The sequence below is a fragment of the Panicum virgatum genome, chromosome 9K (genome assembly GCF_016808335.1).
Source record: "Panicum virgatum strain AP13 chromosome 9K, P.virgatum_v5, whole genome shotgun sequence".
Lineage (NCBI taxonomy): Eukaryota > Viridiplantae > Streptophyta > Magnoliopsida > Poales > Poaceae > Panicum > Panicum virgatum.
Genome location: NC_053144.1, coordinates 16,959,224 through 16,977,597, shown reverse-complemented (window position 1 = coordinate 16,977,597; position 18,374 = coordinate 16,959,224). Strand labels below are relative to the sequence as shown.

At 50.2% G+C, this 18,374-nt stretch overlaps 1 protein-coding gene across 3 annotated transcripts in view; it reads right to left on the bottom strand.

The window, feature by feature from the left end:
* LOC120650463 (endoribonuclease Dicer homolog 2a-like) overlaps positions 1-17,827 on the bottom strand; it is a 30,423-nt gene extending 12,596 nt beyond the window's left edge. Inside the window, exons 1-16 of one of the 3 annotated variants that reach the window (XM_039927613.1) lie at positions 17,587-17,827; positions 17,072-17,501; positions 16,676-16,763; positions 16,532-16,593; positions 16,277-16,417; positions 15,293-15,418; positions 15,071-15,227; positions 14,100-14,190; positions 13,417-13,618; positions 13,180-13,340; positions 12,373-12,591; positions 12,048-12,271; positions 11,170-11,438; positions 10,623-11,041; positions 10,421-10,524; positions 9,134-9,330 (exon numbers count right to left, since the gene is read on the bottom strand). In XM_039927613.1, the coding sequence (XP_039783547.1) occupies positions 9,134-9,330; positions 10,421-10,524; positions 10,623-11,041; positions 11,170-11,438; positions 12,048-12,271; positions 12,373-12,591; positions 13,180-13,340; positions 13,417-13,618; positions 14,100-14,190; positions 15,071-15,227; positions 15,293-15,418; positions 16,277-16,417; positions 16,532-16,593; positions 16,676-16,763; positions 17,072-17,501; positions 17,587-17,645 (2,949 nt within the window). In that variant the 5' untranslated portion in view covers positions 17,646-17,827. The remainder of the gene's footprint in view (positions 1-9,133; positions 9,331-10,420; positions 10,525-10,622; positions 11,042-11,169; positions 11,439-12,047; positions 12,272-12,372; positions 12,592-13,179; positions 13,341-13,416; positions 13,619-14,099; positions 14,191-15,070; positions 15,228-15,292; positions 15,419-16,276; positions 16,418-16,531; positions 16,594-16,675; positions 16,764-17,071; positions 17,502-17,586) is intronic. The other 2 variants (XM_039927611.1, XM_039927612.1) reach the window with 2 other exon arrangements.
* Positions 17,828-18,374: the final 547 nt, after the last annotated feature.

The window sequence follows — 18,374 nt, the reverse complement described above, 5'->3', positions numbered from 1 at the left end:
AAGGGGTACCGATGCTTTGATCTCACCTCTCGCCGCGTCCTGATCTCCCGACACGTCGTTTTTGACGAATCGGATTTCCCCTACTCCACCTCCTCCACTCCTGACCCCGAGCTGGAGTCTCTGGTTCCGACTGACCCGATGGTTCAGCCACTGTTAACTGTTTGTCCTGTCCCTGCAGGTTTTCTCGGAGCACCGGTAACGCTTCCGGTAATCCCTGCTGCGCCGAGCGCGGCCCCAGTGCCCGCGCTCCGGTCGTGCCGCGCGCGGACCCGATGTCTCCCGCTGCGCCACGCGCGGCCCCGGTGCCTTCCCCTGCACCTGCGCGGTACGCTCAGCCGGTGCAGGTGTACCGGCGTCGTTCGGCGCCGACACCGGCGCCGCAGCGGTACGCTCAGCCGGTGCAGGTGTACCGGCGTCGGTCGGCGCCGACACCGACGCTGCCTCCTTCTCCGAAGGCTCCTGCGACGCCTACACCGGAGCCGTCGCCGCCGCCGCCTCCTCCGGCTCCCTCTCGAGCCGAGCCGGAGGTGTACCACCCGCCAGTCATCCATCGGGATCCTCGGCATATCCATCCCATGGTGACTCGGCAGATGGCGTCTCAGGCCGCGACTCTCCGCCACCGAGGGGGAGCCGCAGGTCTCTCCGGTACCCTCCTCTGTCCGCGACGCCTTGGCGGATCCTCACTGGCGTCGCGCGATGGAAGAGGAGTACGCGGCCTCTTCTTGCCAACCAGACGTGGGACCTCGTGCCGCGTTCGTCTGGTTGCAATGTGGTGACTGGCAAGTGGATCTGGATGTATAAGCGTCAGGCTGATGGCACACTGGAGCGATACAAGGCTCGCTGGGTTCTCCGGGGGTTCACTCAGCGACCTAGTGTGGACTATGATGAGACCTTCAGTCCAGTCGTGAAGCCCGCTACGGTGCGCACGGTCCTCTCGCTTGCGCTCTCGCGCTCTTGGCCTGCGCACCAGCTGGACGTGAAGAATGTGTTTCTTCACGGCACTCTATCAGAGACTGTCTACTGCTCTCAGCCAGCGGGATTTGTGGACTCGAGTCGTCCGGATATGGTTTGCCGGCTCAACAAGTCTCTCTATGGTCTGAAGCAGGCTCCACGGGCTTGGTACTCTCGGTTCGCCACGTTCTTGCTGACATTGGGGTTCACCGAGGCCAAATCTGACACGTCTCTCTTCATTTACCGCCGTGGGGATGAGACTGCCTATCTGCTGCTCTACATCAATGACATTGTGCTCACAGCCTCTAGTCGGCGGTTGCTTCAGAGTGTCATCTCCTCTCTGCAGTAGGAGTTTACTATGAAGGATCTTGGTCAACTCCACTACTTCTTGGGCGTCACTGTTGAGCCTCGCTCGTCTGGTCTTCTCTTCACCAGCGGCAGTACGCACTCGATATTCTGGAGCGGGCTGGGATGACTGATTGCAAGCCCTGCTCCACTCCTGTCGACACTCAGGCGAAGCTGTCTGCTGATCTGGGTGACCCGGTGGATATTCTGGAGCGGGCTGGGATGACTGATTGCAAGCCCTGCTCCACTCCTGTCGACACTCAGGCGAAGCTGTCTGCTGATCTGGGTGATCCGGTGGCTGATCCTACTGCCTACCGGAGTCTGGCCGGCGCTTTGCAGTACCTCACCTTCACCAGGCCGGACCTCACCTACGCTGTCCAGCAGGTCTGTCTCCATATGCATGATCCCCGGGAGTCACACCTTGCTGCGCTAAAGCGTCTCCTCCGCTACGTCCGTGGCACAGTGGATCTCGGCCTGGTGCTTCACCGCTCGTCCTCTGCTGAGCTGGTGGTCTACACCGACGCTGACTGGGCTGGCTGCCCGAACACTCGTCGCTCCACTTCCGGCTACACCGTCTTCCTGGGCGGCAACCTGGTCTCCTGGTCGTTCAAGCGGCAGCCGGTAGTCTCCCGCTCCAATGTTGAGGCGGAGTACCGGGCTGTCGCTAATGGCGTGGTGGAGGCGTCCTGACTACGACAGCTCTTGGCGGAGCTCCACAGCCCGCTCGCCAAGAGCACGCTCGTCTACTGCGACAACGTCAGCGCCGTGTATCTCTCCACCAACCCCGTCCAGCATCAGCGGACGAAGCATGTGGAGATTGACCTGCACTTCATGCGCGACAGAGTCGCCATCGGCGATGTTCGGGTACTCCATGTCCCGACTACCTCCCAGTTTGCTGACATCTTCACCAAGGGACTGCCCTCCTCGACCTTCTCGGAGTTTCGCTCCAGCCTCAACGTAGCCGGTGGCTAGTTGTGGCTGCGGGGGTATTAGCCCTTTATACTCTCTTTGTACTCTCTTCTTGTCCAGTCTTGAATATCGCTGCGCCGGTTGTTCAGACTGCGGGGGGGGTTGGCTTTCTTGTTGTCCAGTCTTGAACACCGCTGTGCCGGTAGTTCAGACTGCGGGGGGTGTTGGTGTATATTGAGCCCATGTATCTAGAGGCCCATGTATAGGAATTATATATACACACCCTTCTAGGGTTGGAGGGGTTGGAGGAATACATCCATTATTCCCTCCTACATTTGGCCCACGCATCGCGACGTGCGGGAGCTACGTCCGCTGCTGGCTTGGAGCCTGGCAATCGGCGCAGCCGCGCAGGGCCTTGGATGTTAGCAGCTCAATTTTCACTCTCATTGAGCTGCTAACATCTGGTATCCGAGCCGTACTTTCCTGTAGGTTGGATATCTCTTGCTCCTCCCCTTCCCAAGCCGCGGTAGCAACCCAGCCACCACCACCAGCAGCTAGCGCAGCAGCAGCAGCAGCTGCACTAGCCACTACAGCAGCAGCAGCAGCCGCTGCAACAGCAGCAGCAGCTCCGGCTGCCTCTTCTTCCCCGTTCCCTTCCCCCTCTCCACGCAACAGCCCCTTGGAGGCGCGCCATGTCCGACGCACCGTCTCAGCGCTCGGTCGCCTCGAGCGCACGGCGCCAGCGAGACGCCGAGCTCGCCGCGGCAGAGGAGTGCAGGCCAGCGACGGCTCAAGCCGCTGCAGCAGCGGCGAGGGCGGCCAGGCTGGCTGCAGCGGAGCTGGCAGCGGCCAGGGCGGAGGTGGAAGCAGAGGAGGCGGAGGATGCAGCGCGTGCGGCGGAGGTCGAGGTTGAGACCTTGCGCGGCAGCCTCAGCGGCTCCATCGCCGGCGACGCCACCGCCGACGAGGACCTTGAGGAGTTGGAGAGGGAGAGAGCGCGGGAGCGGACCGCGCGGTGGGCAGCAGCCCACCCCGGCGGCAGCGGCCTGGACGGCGGCGCGCCCGGCGGCGGTCCAGGGGCCCGCGCGCCCGGCGGCGGCCTGGACAGCGGCGCGCCCGGCGGCGGTCCAGGGGCCCGCGCGCCTGGCGGCGGCCTTGACGGCGGCGCGCCTGGTGGTGCGCCCGGCGGCTGCCTGGACAGCGGCGCGCCTGGCGGTGCGCCCGGCGACGGTCCAGGGGGCCGCGCACCCGGCGGCGGAGGCCGCGCGCAGGGCGGAGGCGGCCCCCCTGGCGGCGGCGCGCAGGGCGGTGGCGGCGCTCCTAGCTGGGGTGCGCGCGGCGGCGCCCCCGGCTACCACGGCCTCCAGGCGGTGGTCAGGGACGTCGGTCCCGGCGGTGGGTGGCCCACCCTCACCAAGACCAACTACGTCGAGTGGGCCGCGGTCATGGAGGTGAAGCTCCAGGTGCGGCATATGTGGGAGGCAGTCCGGTACGGCGACGTCGACTACGATTAGGATCGACGGGCGCTGGATGCTCTCATCGCAGCAGCCCCGCCCGAGATGCAGTTCACGCTTTCCAAGAAGCGAACTGCTAAGGAGGCCTGGGACTCCATCGCTGCGGCACGTATCGGCAGCGACCGCGCCCGCAAGACCACTCTCCAGGCACTTCGCAAGGAGTGGGAGAACCTGGCCTTCAAGCCAGGTGAGGATGTTGATGACTTCGCCCTCCGTCTCAACACTCTACTGCAGAAGGTGGTGCAGTTCGGCGACGACACCTACGACGAGGAGAGAGCCGTCGAGAAGCTCTTCCGCTGCGTCCCCGAGAGGTACAAGCAGACCGCTCGCTCAATCGAGTCTCTGCTAGACCTCTCCACCATGACGATCGAGGAGGCGATAGGTCGCCTCAAGGTCGTCGATAGCGACGAGCCACAGCCTCCCTCGGGAGGCATCTCCATCGGTGGGAAGCTCCACCACACTCAGGAGCAGTGGGAGGCTCGGCGCGGTGACAGGAGGAGGGGGGAGCCCTCTTCCTCGACTGGTGGCCGCAAGCGCGGCAAGCCGAGAAAGGGGCGCGGAGGTGCCCAAGCCGGGGCACGAGGGCGCGCCGAGGGTGGCGCCCGCGGAGATGCTCAGGGCGGCGCCGCTGACAGGCCCAAGGCGGCACGAGACGACGCCTGCCACAACTGTGGCAGGCCCGGCCACTGGGCCAGGGACTGCCCGCAGCGGAGGCGTGGGGGCCAAGCCCACGTCGCGGAGGCCCAGCCGGATGACGAGCCGGCTCTGTTCCTACTCCACGGGGACATGAGCCGCAGCCGGCGGCACCGCCTGTCACCGCTCTACTCCACCTCGACGAGCCGCGTGCCCGAGTTCTCCTCGGCAACGGCTCCGACGACGACAGGGTCGATGGCTGGTACCTCGACTCCGGCGCCACGCACCACATGACCGGGCGGCGGGAGTTCTTCTCCGACCTGGACGTCGACGTAGGTGGCTCCGTCAGGTTCGGGGACTCCTCCGCCGTGGAGATCAAGGGCGTGGGCTCCGTGATCTTCACCGCCAAGTCCGGAGAGCACCGGATGCTCACCGGAGTCTACTACATCCCGGCGCTGCGGAACTCCATCATCAGCCTTGGGCAGCTCGATGAGAGCGGCTCCCGCGTGGTGATCGACAGCGGGGTCCTCCGCATCTGGGACCACCGTCGCCAGCTTCTCGCCAGGGTGGTTCGAGGGAAGAACCGCCTCTACATCCTCCATGTCGGGGTGGCCCAGCCTCTTTGTCTTGCAGCTCGCAGGGACGACGAGGCATGACAGTGGCACGAGCGCTTTGGGCACCTCCACTTTGAGGCCCTGAAGCGGCTCGGCGCCAAGGAGATGGTGCGAGGCCTCCCGTGCCTCGACCACGTGGAGCAGCTCTGCGACGTCTGCGTGCTGACGAAGCAGAGGCGGCACTCCTTCCCCCAGCAGGCGAGCTTCCGAGCCAAGGAGCGGCTCGAGCTCGTACACGGGGACTTGTGTGGCCCGGTGACACCGGTCACACCGGGAGGACGACGCTACTTCCTGCTGCTCGTCGACGACCTCTCCCGCTTCATGTGGGTGATGATCCTCGGCAGCAAGGGAGAGGCTGCGGACGCCATCAGGCGTGCTCAGGCTGCTGCGGAGGCGGAGAGCGGCAGCAAGTTGCGCGTGCTGCGCACCGACAACGGCGGCGAGTTCACGGCGGCCGAGTTCGCGGCGTACTGCGCGGATGAGGGCATCCAGCGCCACTACTCCGCGCCGTACAGTCCGCAGCAGAACGGCGTCGTCGAGCGGCGCAACCAGACGGTTGTGGGGATGGCCCGGGCCCTCCTCAAGCAGAGGGGGATGCCGACTGTCTTCTGGGGAGAGGCGGTGGTGACGGCCGTCTACATCCTCAACCGCTCGCCCACCAAGGCACTCGACGGCATGACGCCGTATGAGGCTTGGCATGGGCGCAAGCCGGCGGTCTCCCACCTGCGGGTCTTCGGCTGCCTCGCGTTCGCCAAGGAGCTTGGCCACATCGGCAAGCTCGACGACAGGAGCACTCCGGGAGTGTTCATCGGCTACGCGGCGGGTTCGAAGGCCTACCGCATTCTCGACCCGGAGACACAGCGTGTGCGCACGGCGCGCGACGTTGTGTTCGACGAAGGGCGAGGATGGGCGTGGGACAAGGCGGTGGACGACGGCTCGACTCCGACGTACGACGACTTCACCGTCGAGTACGTCCACTTCGAGGGAGCTGGGGGAGTAGGCAGCTCTTCTTCGCCGAGCGTGCCTACCCCGGTCCCCGAGCCTCCACCGACTCCGGCGCCCGCCACACCGGCGGCACCACGCCCTTCAGCTACGACTCCGGCTGCGCCGAGTTCCTCAGCTGTACCACCACAGCCGGCGACGCCGCGCACTCCAGCACCGACAGCCACTCCTCCGGGCACGCCTACTCCAGCACCTGCTCACAGCCCGATGGAGTTCGCTACTCCGCTCTCTCACGACGATGAGCGCATCGACGCGTACCACGACGGTGAGCCGCTGCGGTACCGTACGATGGAGGACCTTCTCGGCGATCAGCCGGTGCCGGGACTGGTGCCTCACGACCTGGAGGCGCAGTTGCACCTCGCGTGCGACGACGGCGAGCCTCGGTCTTTTGCAGAGGCCGAGGGACACGCGGCATGGCGTGCCGCGATGCAGTCGGAGATGGATGCGGTTGAGAAGAACCGCACTTGGGAGCTTGCTGACCTCCCTCGCGGTCACCGCGCGATCACCCTTAAGTGGGTGTTCAAGCTGAAGAGGGATGAGGCCGGCACCGTCGTCAAGCACAAGGCTCGCCTGGTGGCACGAGGTTTCGTGCAGCAGGAGGGAGTCGACTTCGACGATGCCTTCGCTCCCGTGGCACGGATGGAGTCCGTGCGACTCCTTGCGCTAGCTGCCCAGGAGGGCTGGCGTGTCCATCACATGGACGTCAAGTCGGCGTTTCTCAACGGCGACTTGAAGGAGGAGGTCTACGTGCACCAGCCGCCGGGGTTTGCGATCCCCGGCAAGGAGGGTAAGGTGCTACGTCTGCGCAAGGCCCTCTATGGCTTGCGGCAGGCCCCAAGGGCGTGGAACGCCAAGCTGGACTCCACGCTCAAGGGGATGGGCTTCGAGCAAAGCCCGCACGAGGCGGCCATCTACCGGCGGGGCAAAGGAGGCAATGCCCTGCTGGTGGGTGTCTACGTCGACGACTTGGTGATCACCGGCACCAAGGATGCGGAGGTGGCGGCGTTCAAGGAGGAGATGAAGGCCACCTTCCAGATGAGCGACCTGGGGCCTCTCTCCTTCTACCTGGGGATCGAGGTGCACCAGGACGACTCCGGGATCACACTTCGACAGACCGCCTACGCCAAGCGCGTCGTCGAGCTCGCTGGGCTCACCGACTGCAACCCAGCTCTCACTCCGATGGAGGAGAGGCTGAAGCTGAGCCGTGACAGCACGGCGGAGGAGGTAGACGCTACTCAGTACCGGCGTCTTGTGGGGAGCCTCCGCTACCTCGCCCACACACGGCCGGACTTGGCGTTCTCCGTCGGCTACGTCAGTCGGTTCATGCAGCGACCGACGACGGAGCACCAGCAGGCCGTGAAGAGGATCATCCGCTATGTTGCGGGGACTCTCGACCACGGTCTCCACTACCCGAGGTGCCCTGGAGCGGCACACTTCGTCGGGTACAGTGACAGCAACCACGCCGGCGACATCGACACCAGCAAGAGCACGAGCGGGATCCTCTTCTTCCTCGGCAAGTGCCTCGTTAGCTGGCAGTCGGTCAAGCAGCAGGTGGTGGCCTTGTCCAGCTGCGAGGCCGAGTACATAGCGGCCTCCACCGCGTCGACTCAGGCGCTCTGGCTCGCTCGACTGCTTGGTGATCTACTCGGCAGAGACACTGGATCAGTGGAGCTCAGGGTGGACAGCAAGTCCGCTCTGGCCTTGGCGAAGAACCCTGTTTTCCACGAACGGAGCAAGCACATCCGGGTGAGGTATCACTTCATCCGAGGCTGCTTGGAGGAAGGAAGCATCAAGGCGAGCTACATCAACACCAAGGATCAGCTTGCGGACCTGCTCACCAAGCCCCTTGGGAGGATCAAGTTCCTTGAGCTTTGCTCCAGGACCGGAATGGTTCAACCCTCCCACAAGACGACGGACAAGATTTAGGGGGAGAATGAAGGAATAAGTCTATGTCATCTCGGTCTTTGTGGGTCTCCACCTAGGACAGGTTTCAGTTCTTCTTTTGACCAGCATCTCAGACCTTGCATAGTCCTTACTGCGTGGTGGTTGCTGCAGCTGCAGCACATTGGCATCTTAGACTAGCTTTAGCATCTAGAGGACAGCATCTAGAGGACAACAATTAGGACCTAGAGGACAGCATCTTAGACTAGTCCTTGGTGTGTGTTTTGGCTGCCCTGCAGCCCTTGTATAAAAGCGTGGCCACCCCTCCCGTTGGAAGGCATAGCATTGTGAGTGTGAATGAAGAAAAACCCAGAAAACTTCCCCAACTTGAGTGTCATCCTCTCAGCTCAATGAGAGTGAAAATTGAGCTGCTAACATTGGAACCAGCAGCCAACCAGCCACGGGAGGAAGGTTGAAGAAGAGATAAGGATGATAGAGTAGGAAAAAGAAAAGTAGTAAGAGAATCGATAAAGATTAGTAGAAAAAAAGTAAGAAAAGTATATTTAACTTTAAAGTATAGTTTAGTTTAAAAAACTTTAAAACATATTTGATATTATTATAATATAATTATCTAGTTAAATACATAAAAATATAAGAATTGTTGACTTATGCTCGTATTCAGCAAAAATGAGATATCATCAGCTTCAAGGGTATTTTAGACATTTTACCACTCAACTCAGAGAATCGACTCAAAATAATCAGAATTGTCAAACATCCAGCTTATTTAGACAGCCGATTCTCTAGACAACTGGCTTATCTCAGAATTCTGATTCTCAAAAAAGCGAGTTCCAGAAAAGCGGAAACAAACAAGGCCTTAGATTCATCGAAAAAATGTAAAAAATATTTGTAAATTTGTAGGTATTATTAGACAAAATGTCATATTGGAGACCATAGACTTATATTTGCTATCAGAGGGAGAATCAAATATTGCTAGTTCCTATTTCCAGATTCGGCGACTGAACCAACAGTATCACTCATCCTAGACTAATCCCAAGGTAATAAAATATAATAACAGGTCATTTCAAAAAAAGAAATATAATGAAAAGAACTAATGCTACTCATCTGAAGAAGTGGCCAGAACAATTTCCAGTGTAGACTACTGAAACAGTTTATATTGAAAACCAAGAGCTTTGTTCTTGTGTGTAAAGTGTAACAAGCCGGCTTAGCAGTTAGACTATTGAAGCTATTGCTGTACATAAAACACAATTGTAACAGAATGAAAACCTTTAGTGCTGGTATGTCAAACTGCTGCATTCTTGGACCCAATTGGCTTTTCAACTTCACAGAAAGAAGCATACACTGGATACGATACATTATAGAAGGAATAAATGAGAAGCTGTACAAAGTACGTGCTGACAGCGGCGACACCACAACTAAGCAGAGTTCAGGTGGCAATTCAACAGCATTCCTGCTGCTAGTTTCTGAAACAAGAAAAAGGGGTAATAGGTCAGTCATCTAACAAACAAGACATTTTAAGTAGACTATTAAAAAGTTACAGGTCAAGAGGATAAAAGTACGAATATTATATTACAAGATACCTTTTGGCCCACAAATAGAATCCAGGCAACTAGTCTACCCAACAAAAAGCTAGACTAACAACGCCTCAGGACAGCTAGCCAAAGCTGCAGCTTGCAAAGCCACAAACTAACAAACAAACCAGCTAGCCTTCCCACGCAAACAAAACTTCCACAACCTTCAAGAGAATCATGAAAAGCACAACTTTCTCCAGAACGCTATTTGTAGAAATTTAGAGTTGAAGACAAGTGTAGTTTCTGGAAATTCTTGAAATATGCCTGTACGCATTAAGTCTGGCATCAAGAGTTTACATGCACAACCCTTCGTGCGATATCAAATCCAAGTAGATATAAGTATCAAATTTATCCATCTTTGGAAAAAAACAAAAGCTAAGATGTGGCATATTTCGTGTTTCTGATGTAACCAATTAACTATGGTTTTATTAGAGCTGTATAGTAGAATATTCAAAATGCTGAATAATTTTTTTAAAAAAAAACGAGAAGTGAATTTAAATCATGTGGTACATATCTGTAATTAAAGCAGGCATAAGCTGTCAGCATATCCTTGAAAATGTTCTGTTCTAAACTATCATTTACAATAGATAACCATAAATTATATAGCTTATAGTTTTACGATAGCACACCAAACAAAAACCTCCACAGTAACAACAAATATGAGATAGAAAAAGACTTTTTAACACTCATGCCCTTGCCACTTCAATCTAGTCGATGTTGCTTGACAGTCAACATGACCCCCCCCCCCCCCCCCCTCCTCCAAAGAGCATTATGTACTGATGGACTGATATGTCTCGAGTCAGTTATGCTATAGTTTTGCAACTGTAAGGCCCATATGTAAAAGTAGTGTAAGGCACAGGTGATATTTAAGTGTTTCCACCTCAGGATTTAAGCAGAAACTAATTGATTTAGCACATGGTGTAAATACCCAAGACGATGCATAGCAACAGGTACAAACAAATTGCTGTCATCAGAAAGGAACCTTTTTCTTTTCTACAGTTGCCCTTGTGGAGGAAATTCTGCACTTTCAAAAGCTTACTGGCAGCCAAGAGAGGTTGATCTTCACATGTTAAATCGAGGCCATGCCTGGAGAATGTAAATTAAAAATAAGATATATAAGATAGATTCTACAGCCTAACAAAGAATGCCAGCCAAAGAAGACCACTGGCAAGGCAAACTCATACCTAGTTTTAAAATGTGTTTTGTAGCTAACAGCACTCCCATCACTTCGATGCAGAAGCGAATTTGCATTCAATTCAAGAAACCCAGAAACTGCATAAAGCATGCCATTATGTGGGGTACAGACAACAGAATTTTTAAGCAAGCACCGGCATAAAAGGCCATTTTTTGTCTGCACTAAATTGGTATCTTTACAAGAATGGCAGTGTCTCATATCCTTGTTAGTAACTTCAAGCATTGGTGACACTGAGAATTTCATGCTGCACCAATCAATTTTTCCAGCAACTACAGGCAGAAGTAGATAAACAACTCCAAGAGATGGTTGCATTTCAAGTAAGTTCTTAGTAGAATCCCTGACTTCCAAATGGTCATTACTAATAATCAACGAAAGAATGGTTGACTGAAATCTTCTAGCGACAATCACCTGAGCAGAGAGAGGTGGTAAGTTAATCACTGAGGACCCAAAATACTTGCATCAATGAAATAGACAAAGAAAGGATGGTATGGCAAATTGGCAATCACAGAACAAGATAATGTGAGGCCAAAATTTACCTGTTCCTGATTTAGATGAATGATGCCAACATATCTTATGGTAACACTTACATAATCTTGCACACCCAACAATTTGAACGAATTAGAGGTGAATTCAGATCCCATATCGGACTTCACAGCTAAAACTATCTCAGCTGGAGTAGTTTCAGAACAATCTTCCAGTGAGATCATGTAGTAGTAATATAATCCAAGATGAGAAAAATGTAACCACTTATCCACTAATTGTTCTGGAAAGTAGTCAGGCTGATCCTCTTTGTATTTCTCCATAACTACATTAAGAAAGTTAAAATGCAATCTTAGTATAATAGATCAATTCCATTGTATGTATCCCAAACTGATTACCCGATTGGAAATGTATGGATTCAATGAGTGTTTACTTTTGACTTATTAGCCTAGACATTTCAGATATACTGAAAACGTTAATCGAGAAGGATAAACTTGGTAAATAAAATAGGAAAAATTATGAAGAGTGCGATTTTATTTTGGCATGGGCAGCAAGATAGATAATCTATTCCACTTTGTAATTTACCATGTGTTGACACTACCATGAAGTATGAAGCATGTCATATGAAATTCAAGCACATACTATTTGTACCTGAATAAACAATTGTGCATCTTATGCTGAACCTACCAGTTGACATGAAAGTTTTTCTTTCTCCCTCTCCCTCTCTCTCACGTTGCCCTTAAAATCTATATATTGAGTTTAGCAGTTTTAGATAGTACAGCTACAAATCAAATAACCGCAAGTATATCATTACTCAGGGAAAAATTATCCAACCTATGTAAGGTGAAACAAAAAAAACATATTAACAATAACTTGAGAAAATGAAACCTTCAGATTCATTTTTTCATTAATTAACACATAAATATAAGCATACCAATGTCAGGTTCATCTTCTAGAACAGTCAACTCCGGCAAGAGAGAGTCTGTGAGAGCACCAATGGCGTGTAATTCCCGGCAAGCCTTGAGACAAACAACCTGTTTGAGGACAGAAACTTCTCCTTGCGCATACACTGTTTGTACAGGACTGCTCATTGGAAGATGCAAGGTACATGTACCTAGAGACTTGTCAATATCGAATCTTGGTAGAGGTTTAAAATACCTGGCAAATGGAGGTAATCAGGTAAGATATGTTAGTATTTGTGTTAGAAAATGCTCTTGGTATGAACCAAAAGAAAACCTTGTCTAAGAAAGAAAACAGACTCATCGGATGGGAGCTTTGAGCAGAAACGATAAATCAATGGAACGCTAGAGTTTAGAGTCACAACTGCTCCAGTAGATTGAACAACATAACATTCTTCCTTGCATAGGGTGTTTGGAAGAGGTTGGCAAGGAGTAGATGCCAATCTCAGAGATTCTTCACGCATTATTTGCCCACTTACGAGAAACTCCTGCGTCTTAGAACAAGCATTGGCATCTCCCCTGATACAGCAACACAGAAAAAGATCATGTAAAGGAATATGTGAAATCCAACTACATCTTCAAGTAAGTTGAACTGTTGGCAACAAAAGGTAACACAGGTAAAAAGGTCGTGTAAAGTGACAATTAATAATTGACTGAACCCACATCTCAAATCCCTCTAAAAATCGCAGACAAATCAAGACAGTATAAGCCAGAAACAGTAAATCAATATAGAATGAACAAAAGACAGCCATCTATTTGAACCCTAATCCTTCATGGTATTTCTGGTATTACCATCACAAATTGTACATTAAGCAATATGGAACTAAAAAGTGAACACTAGAATTTCAGCAGCACTAACGAGGGAATTGAGATGCATGATCCATGACATAAAATTCAAACAGGAAATGTAGAGCTGACACCAAAAATCACGCAACTAACCCCAGGTTCTGCATCCCACAAATGGTATTCAATTGGTGAATATAGAATTCAGTAGATGACGTCTAGTTGTCTACTTTGGACCAAACAAAAAAAGAAACAAAATTCCGTGTAGCTGAAAGAATAAAAAAAATTCTGAGGAAACAACAGACTCAAAATTGGAAGACATGCCTTCCAAAAAGTAAAACGTAGTCAGAATTCGGCTTCCTAGCTCGACCACGTGACTGTATAAAGCTGCGTACAGTTGTCGAAGGATCAAAGCGGACTATCAAGTTACAACTTGGCACATCCAGGCCTTCTTCCAAAATTTGTGTAGCAATAATTAGATGCACCTACAGGAACAACTTCATCAGAGTACAATCATTAACAGAAGGCCATGAGCACAACATGACAACATTAATGGCAAACCTTTCCTCTTCGAAATGAATCAATGATATCCATGTGTTTATTCCTACTCTGATGTTGCAAGCCACAATTTTGGCCTGCATTGCCAGCCATGTATCTAACAATCCACCCAGACATCTGATCTATAGTGGACAGAAGAGACTCCAATATCATGCTTGTGATAACTCTCTCAACAAAAACAATGCATCTCAAGTCCTGCATATGTCTGCAATAGAGGGAGAGATAAATATTCCATGGTACATAATTAGAGGGAACATTTTATATCTGTCAGTATCATATCGTTATCAATTTGTATCATGTGCATATGCAGAGCAGCAGCCCGTTGACCAAGATGGCATCAAGATAGTTGCATGAGGATGCTATCATGCTCTATCCAATTTTATACACTTGTTGGATTTTTTTCATGCACTTGGTTAGGTGCTACTGTGATTGGTAGGGCAGTAACACCCAACTTGTTGGCAGAAAACATTTATATCAACCATTTTTTTTTGTATCCTGTTACAGCCATATCGCAAGGACTCAAACCAACTCACGCGGACCAGATTTTAACATTAAAATGGCTCGAGTCGTGACTAGATTATAGTGCAGAGAAAATTTATACATGTGTTCCTGTGGTAGCCAAATCACTTACTTCAAAAGCAATGACAGTCAACAATTACATAATTAAGGTCCAAGAATTTTATCACCTGTACTCCAGAAGAGATTTGATAAGAAAATGAACTTTGGATGTCAATAACCCATCTTGCAGATCGGCAGCCAAGTCCTCACCAATATGTCCTGATATAATAACGAAGGATTTAGGATGTAAAACGCACATCAAGATCATATACGGTGCATTTCAAATTCATGTCCCTGCAACCAGTCATGTATGGCATACATATTTTGGAAGATTCAGATGTTGGATATTACGAGTTAATTACCAACACTCAGTCAAATTATAAGTATGTTTAGTATATACAACTTATATACTAGATCCAAATTTCAAAGTGCTTTTGCACTATATTGATTATGTATCTATAAACAATATATTATGTGAGAAAACAATAGAAATCTAATTTTAAAGATCGTACAAACATACACCCTATATATGTTTGGACCCAGAGAGTGTCATAGATAATTAAAAAACTCTGCTAAGGCAAATGTGTCCCAAATAATGTAAATTGTCGAGAACAAAGCAATAGCTCAGTTGGTAGAGTCTCCTGTTGACATGAGAAGCTGCCCACCATGACTCAAAACCCACAGGCTCATATGAGTACATAGTACCTCACTCTTTGCTAATCCACTCCCTCAAGACAACTAAGGGAACATCTTATCCTCAAGGTCGAATTTTTTCTAGTGTAAATTGTCAGAATGTCTAGCTATTCTACGATAAGTGAATTCTATTCTATGGTCCACGTCCACCACACCTTTGATTCCTTGAATGCGGCATTTTATCAAATGGATAGATAAAGTGTTAAATATTGGCATACGTGTTGCAGAAGTCACACGGCACATACACAACTTTCTATTAGTAAAATAATTTATAAACAACAAATGTTGACTTAAAAGCAACTGAACACCATTGGCAAAGTTTTACACAGACCAATTCATATTAAGTCAAAACATTTAGGAAAGTGCACATCGGATTAACATGAAAAAGGAAGAAAGATGCAATTACGTTGTATGCCCCTCTTTGCCATCTTCAATATAGTTTCTGAGAGATCATTATATACATCTTTGGCATAGTTTCTAACAAATCCCTCAACTTGTTCATCCAGTTTTTCACCCCAAAAGGATAAGCAGCTTTCTTTATATGATTGTAAAACCTCAGCAGCCTGATAAGTTACAAGACATTTCAGGGTTTCATAATAATGATAAGTGTTCATCACTGTCCTCTTACCTTTGCTGCCAGCCATACTCCAAGATTGGATATGCAATATAAGAATGTCGCAGTCAATTTTTGTATCCTTTTCTCCGCATTTTCGAAAGATGAACCATTCAGTTTCAACTTCAGGATTTCTAAATGCTAAGATAAGCAGTGTTGCAGCGAATGTTATTCATTTGCATATCAACTCAGAACATGCTATAATTGAATGAAGTTACAAGAAGTTTACAAAAAAGAACATGCTAAAAATGAATGAAGTTACAGGAAGTTTACAAAAAAAAAGGCAGGTACTATCAAAAACTACATTGCACCATCATGAGCATTAAACTGGATAAAAAGCAATATGGACACATCAGTACAACTACAACTACAGCATTTTTCCTAGTATTGAACTATGGAAACATTGTGATACTGTAGCATGTGTGTAATATAGAAAATAATAATAATATATATTTATTCAACATCCCTTTCATGTCATTACTTCAAAGTTCACTAATCATACTTTAATACTTAATACTAATTATTCATGGTGGCATATCTGTTACGGAGCAGTTAATCAGTTATATAAGGTGTAATCAACTAATCATGCATACTATTTCGTCTTTAAGAACAAGAATAAACTAATGTATTTTACAAAGTGTTGCAGCACCCTTTAAATTTTAACCATAAAAAACAAAATGCATTAGAGAAAACAAAACCAGAGAAGTTAGCTGTGAATGGTATCTTTATGTCTTTTTTCCCTTCTAATTTGTGGATCATCAGAGTTTGATCATTCTTAATTTAAAATTCAAAGTGAAAAATATGTGAATACTATTATTGATACATGATATAATTCTAATTCTACAATTATATTGATGAACAATAAATAAAAATTGATATACTTTGATATTTGAAGACAATGCACAGCAAAAGATCTTGCATTGCATGTTGAGTGATGTAGAGTAACATAAATCAATGTTTTATCCAGTGAAACATCATGCCTAGAGCATTAAATAGTACCTTTGCTTCCAATTTCTTCACGCAACTGACAGTATGGCTATATAACTGAGAGGGTATGCTGGAATCATCATACTGGACTATCCTTGTTTTAGCAAATGGAATGTATTGCGACAATGCTGATTCACTGTCAACAGTGTACACCTTTAAAGGGAAATGCATCATGGTTTTGTTATGTGTTGTCAAACATAGGATAATGGATAATGATTATCAGAAATACTGAAATACAGCTAATGTGAGTGTTCTAAATAGTCTGACCTTCGCATTCATAATATTCTCATGATCAGATATTTGCACTGAGTATCTGGCACGCTGCAAATCTATAGACAAAATTTCCCAATACAGTTAATTAATCGTAGAGGATGCATACATAAATATACAGTAATGCTTGCTCATCTTTACCTTTTGAATTAATGAGCGAGGCAGTCATCCCAAATATCCTAGGTATAGGATCGGATGGTCTAGAATTCAATTGGGGGTGATAAAACTCCTACATGCAAAAGCCACACTGAAGGATTCAACTAAATTGTTGGATGCATGATAAAAAGAAAAGGAACATCCAAGACAATAATTGAAATTGAAATTTGCAAAAAACTAAAGAAGCATTCATGGTTCCACCTAAAATTGTACACCGATACACATACAAACATTGGACCTCCTGAACAAGTAGCAAAAGGAGCCTTAAAGCTTGTAACTGAATTGCGTTTTGAAAAGAAGGTCAATAAATGTCCATCCAAACAAAACAAACGGTGGGTTGTGGACAAAACTAGCAAAAGGCGCTTCCAACTTTTGGGTGACCTTAAGAATGCTGGCGTAGGGGTGATTCCCTCTGGCGTGGTGGCACTCGTCGAAGATGAGGAGCAGGATGTCCCGCAGCCTGAAGAAGCTGTGGCGGAGGTTGTCGAGGAGGATCTGCGGCGTCATGACGAGGACCTCGGCCCCGACGGCGGCGGCGCGCCAGGTGTCAGCGCTCCAGAAGTCGACCCCCATCTCGCCGTAGAACTGCTTGACGCGGAGGTCCGTGTGCGCCTCGATCACCCGCGCCTGCTGGCCGACGAGCACGACGGTGGGGACGAGGAAGACGGCGAAGCAGGGCGGCGGGGCAGAGCGGAGGCGGTGCGCGTAGGCGCGGAGGAGCAGCACCGCGATGAGCGTCTTCCCGGCGCCCGTCTCGAGGAACGCCACCGTGTTCCCGGCCACCGCGCGCTCCAGCGCCTCCAGCTGGTACCTGCGCCGCACGGGAGGGGGGGGAGCACCCGCATTAGCACAGTGGGGGGGCGCGATGAGCAGGAGGATGGGAGGGACTCACTCACCATCTCGCCAGCGTCTGCGGATCCTCCTCCGCTGGGGCGGCGGCGGCGGAGTCGGCCATGGCGGCGGGGTTTTGGGAGGGGACTGGCGGGCGGGGCGGAGCGAGACTCGAGAGAGATTTGGATGGAGAGCGAGGTGGCGACGCGAGGCCGAGGCGACGCTTGCGCTGCGGCTTGCTCTGCCACGGGCACACGCGGGGTCCGGACGGGGGAGGGGAAGCGGTCGCGACTCGGAACGGAAGTCGGAACGGTTCCTCCGCGGGGGAGACTCCGGGAGTCGGGGACACGGGGGCCAGTCCGTTCGGATCCAGTATCCACGCAGTTACACACTGCAGGGGGGTGGAGGTAGCAGCTCGATCGCTTTCACGAGCTTGGCCGGTGGCTTTCCGAAATTCGCTGCCCTTGGCTTTTGCTGTCACCAATGTCCTTCGAGGCTTCGATGCGAAGCAACGCCACCTTTTCAGTTTCAACGTGCAAAGCGCGAACATGTTAGTTCTCCTAATCTAATCTGATACTCCCTCCATTTCAAATGTTTTGACAAATCTAAATACATAGATTCTGCTCTCTACTATCGCAGCAATAAGTCTATATTTGGATATGTCCATAAATGTTAAGGTGACATGTAGCACCTCAGACGGCTTTTGTCCATTATTCATTGCTATATTTTTTTTAAATATAAACATAACTTGAAATCATAACTAGAGTTAGAATATCTATAGCAATAACAGGGGACGGGTTAAATTTAAAGTTTGGGGTAACAAATTTGAGTATGTAGTATCAATCGGGCGTAG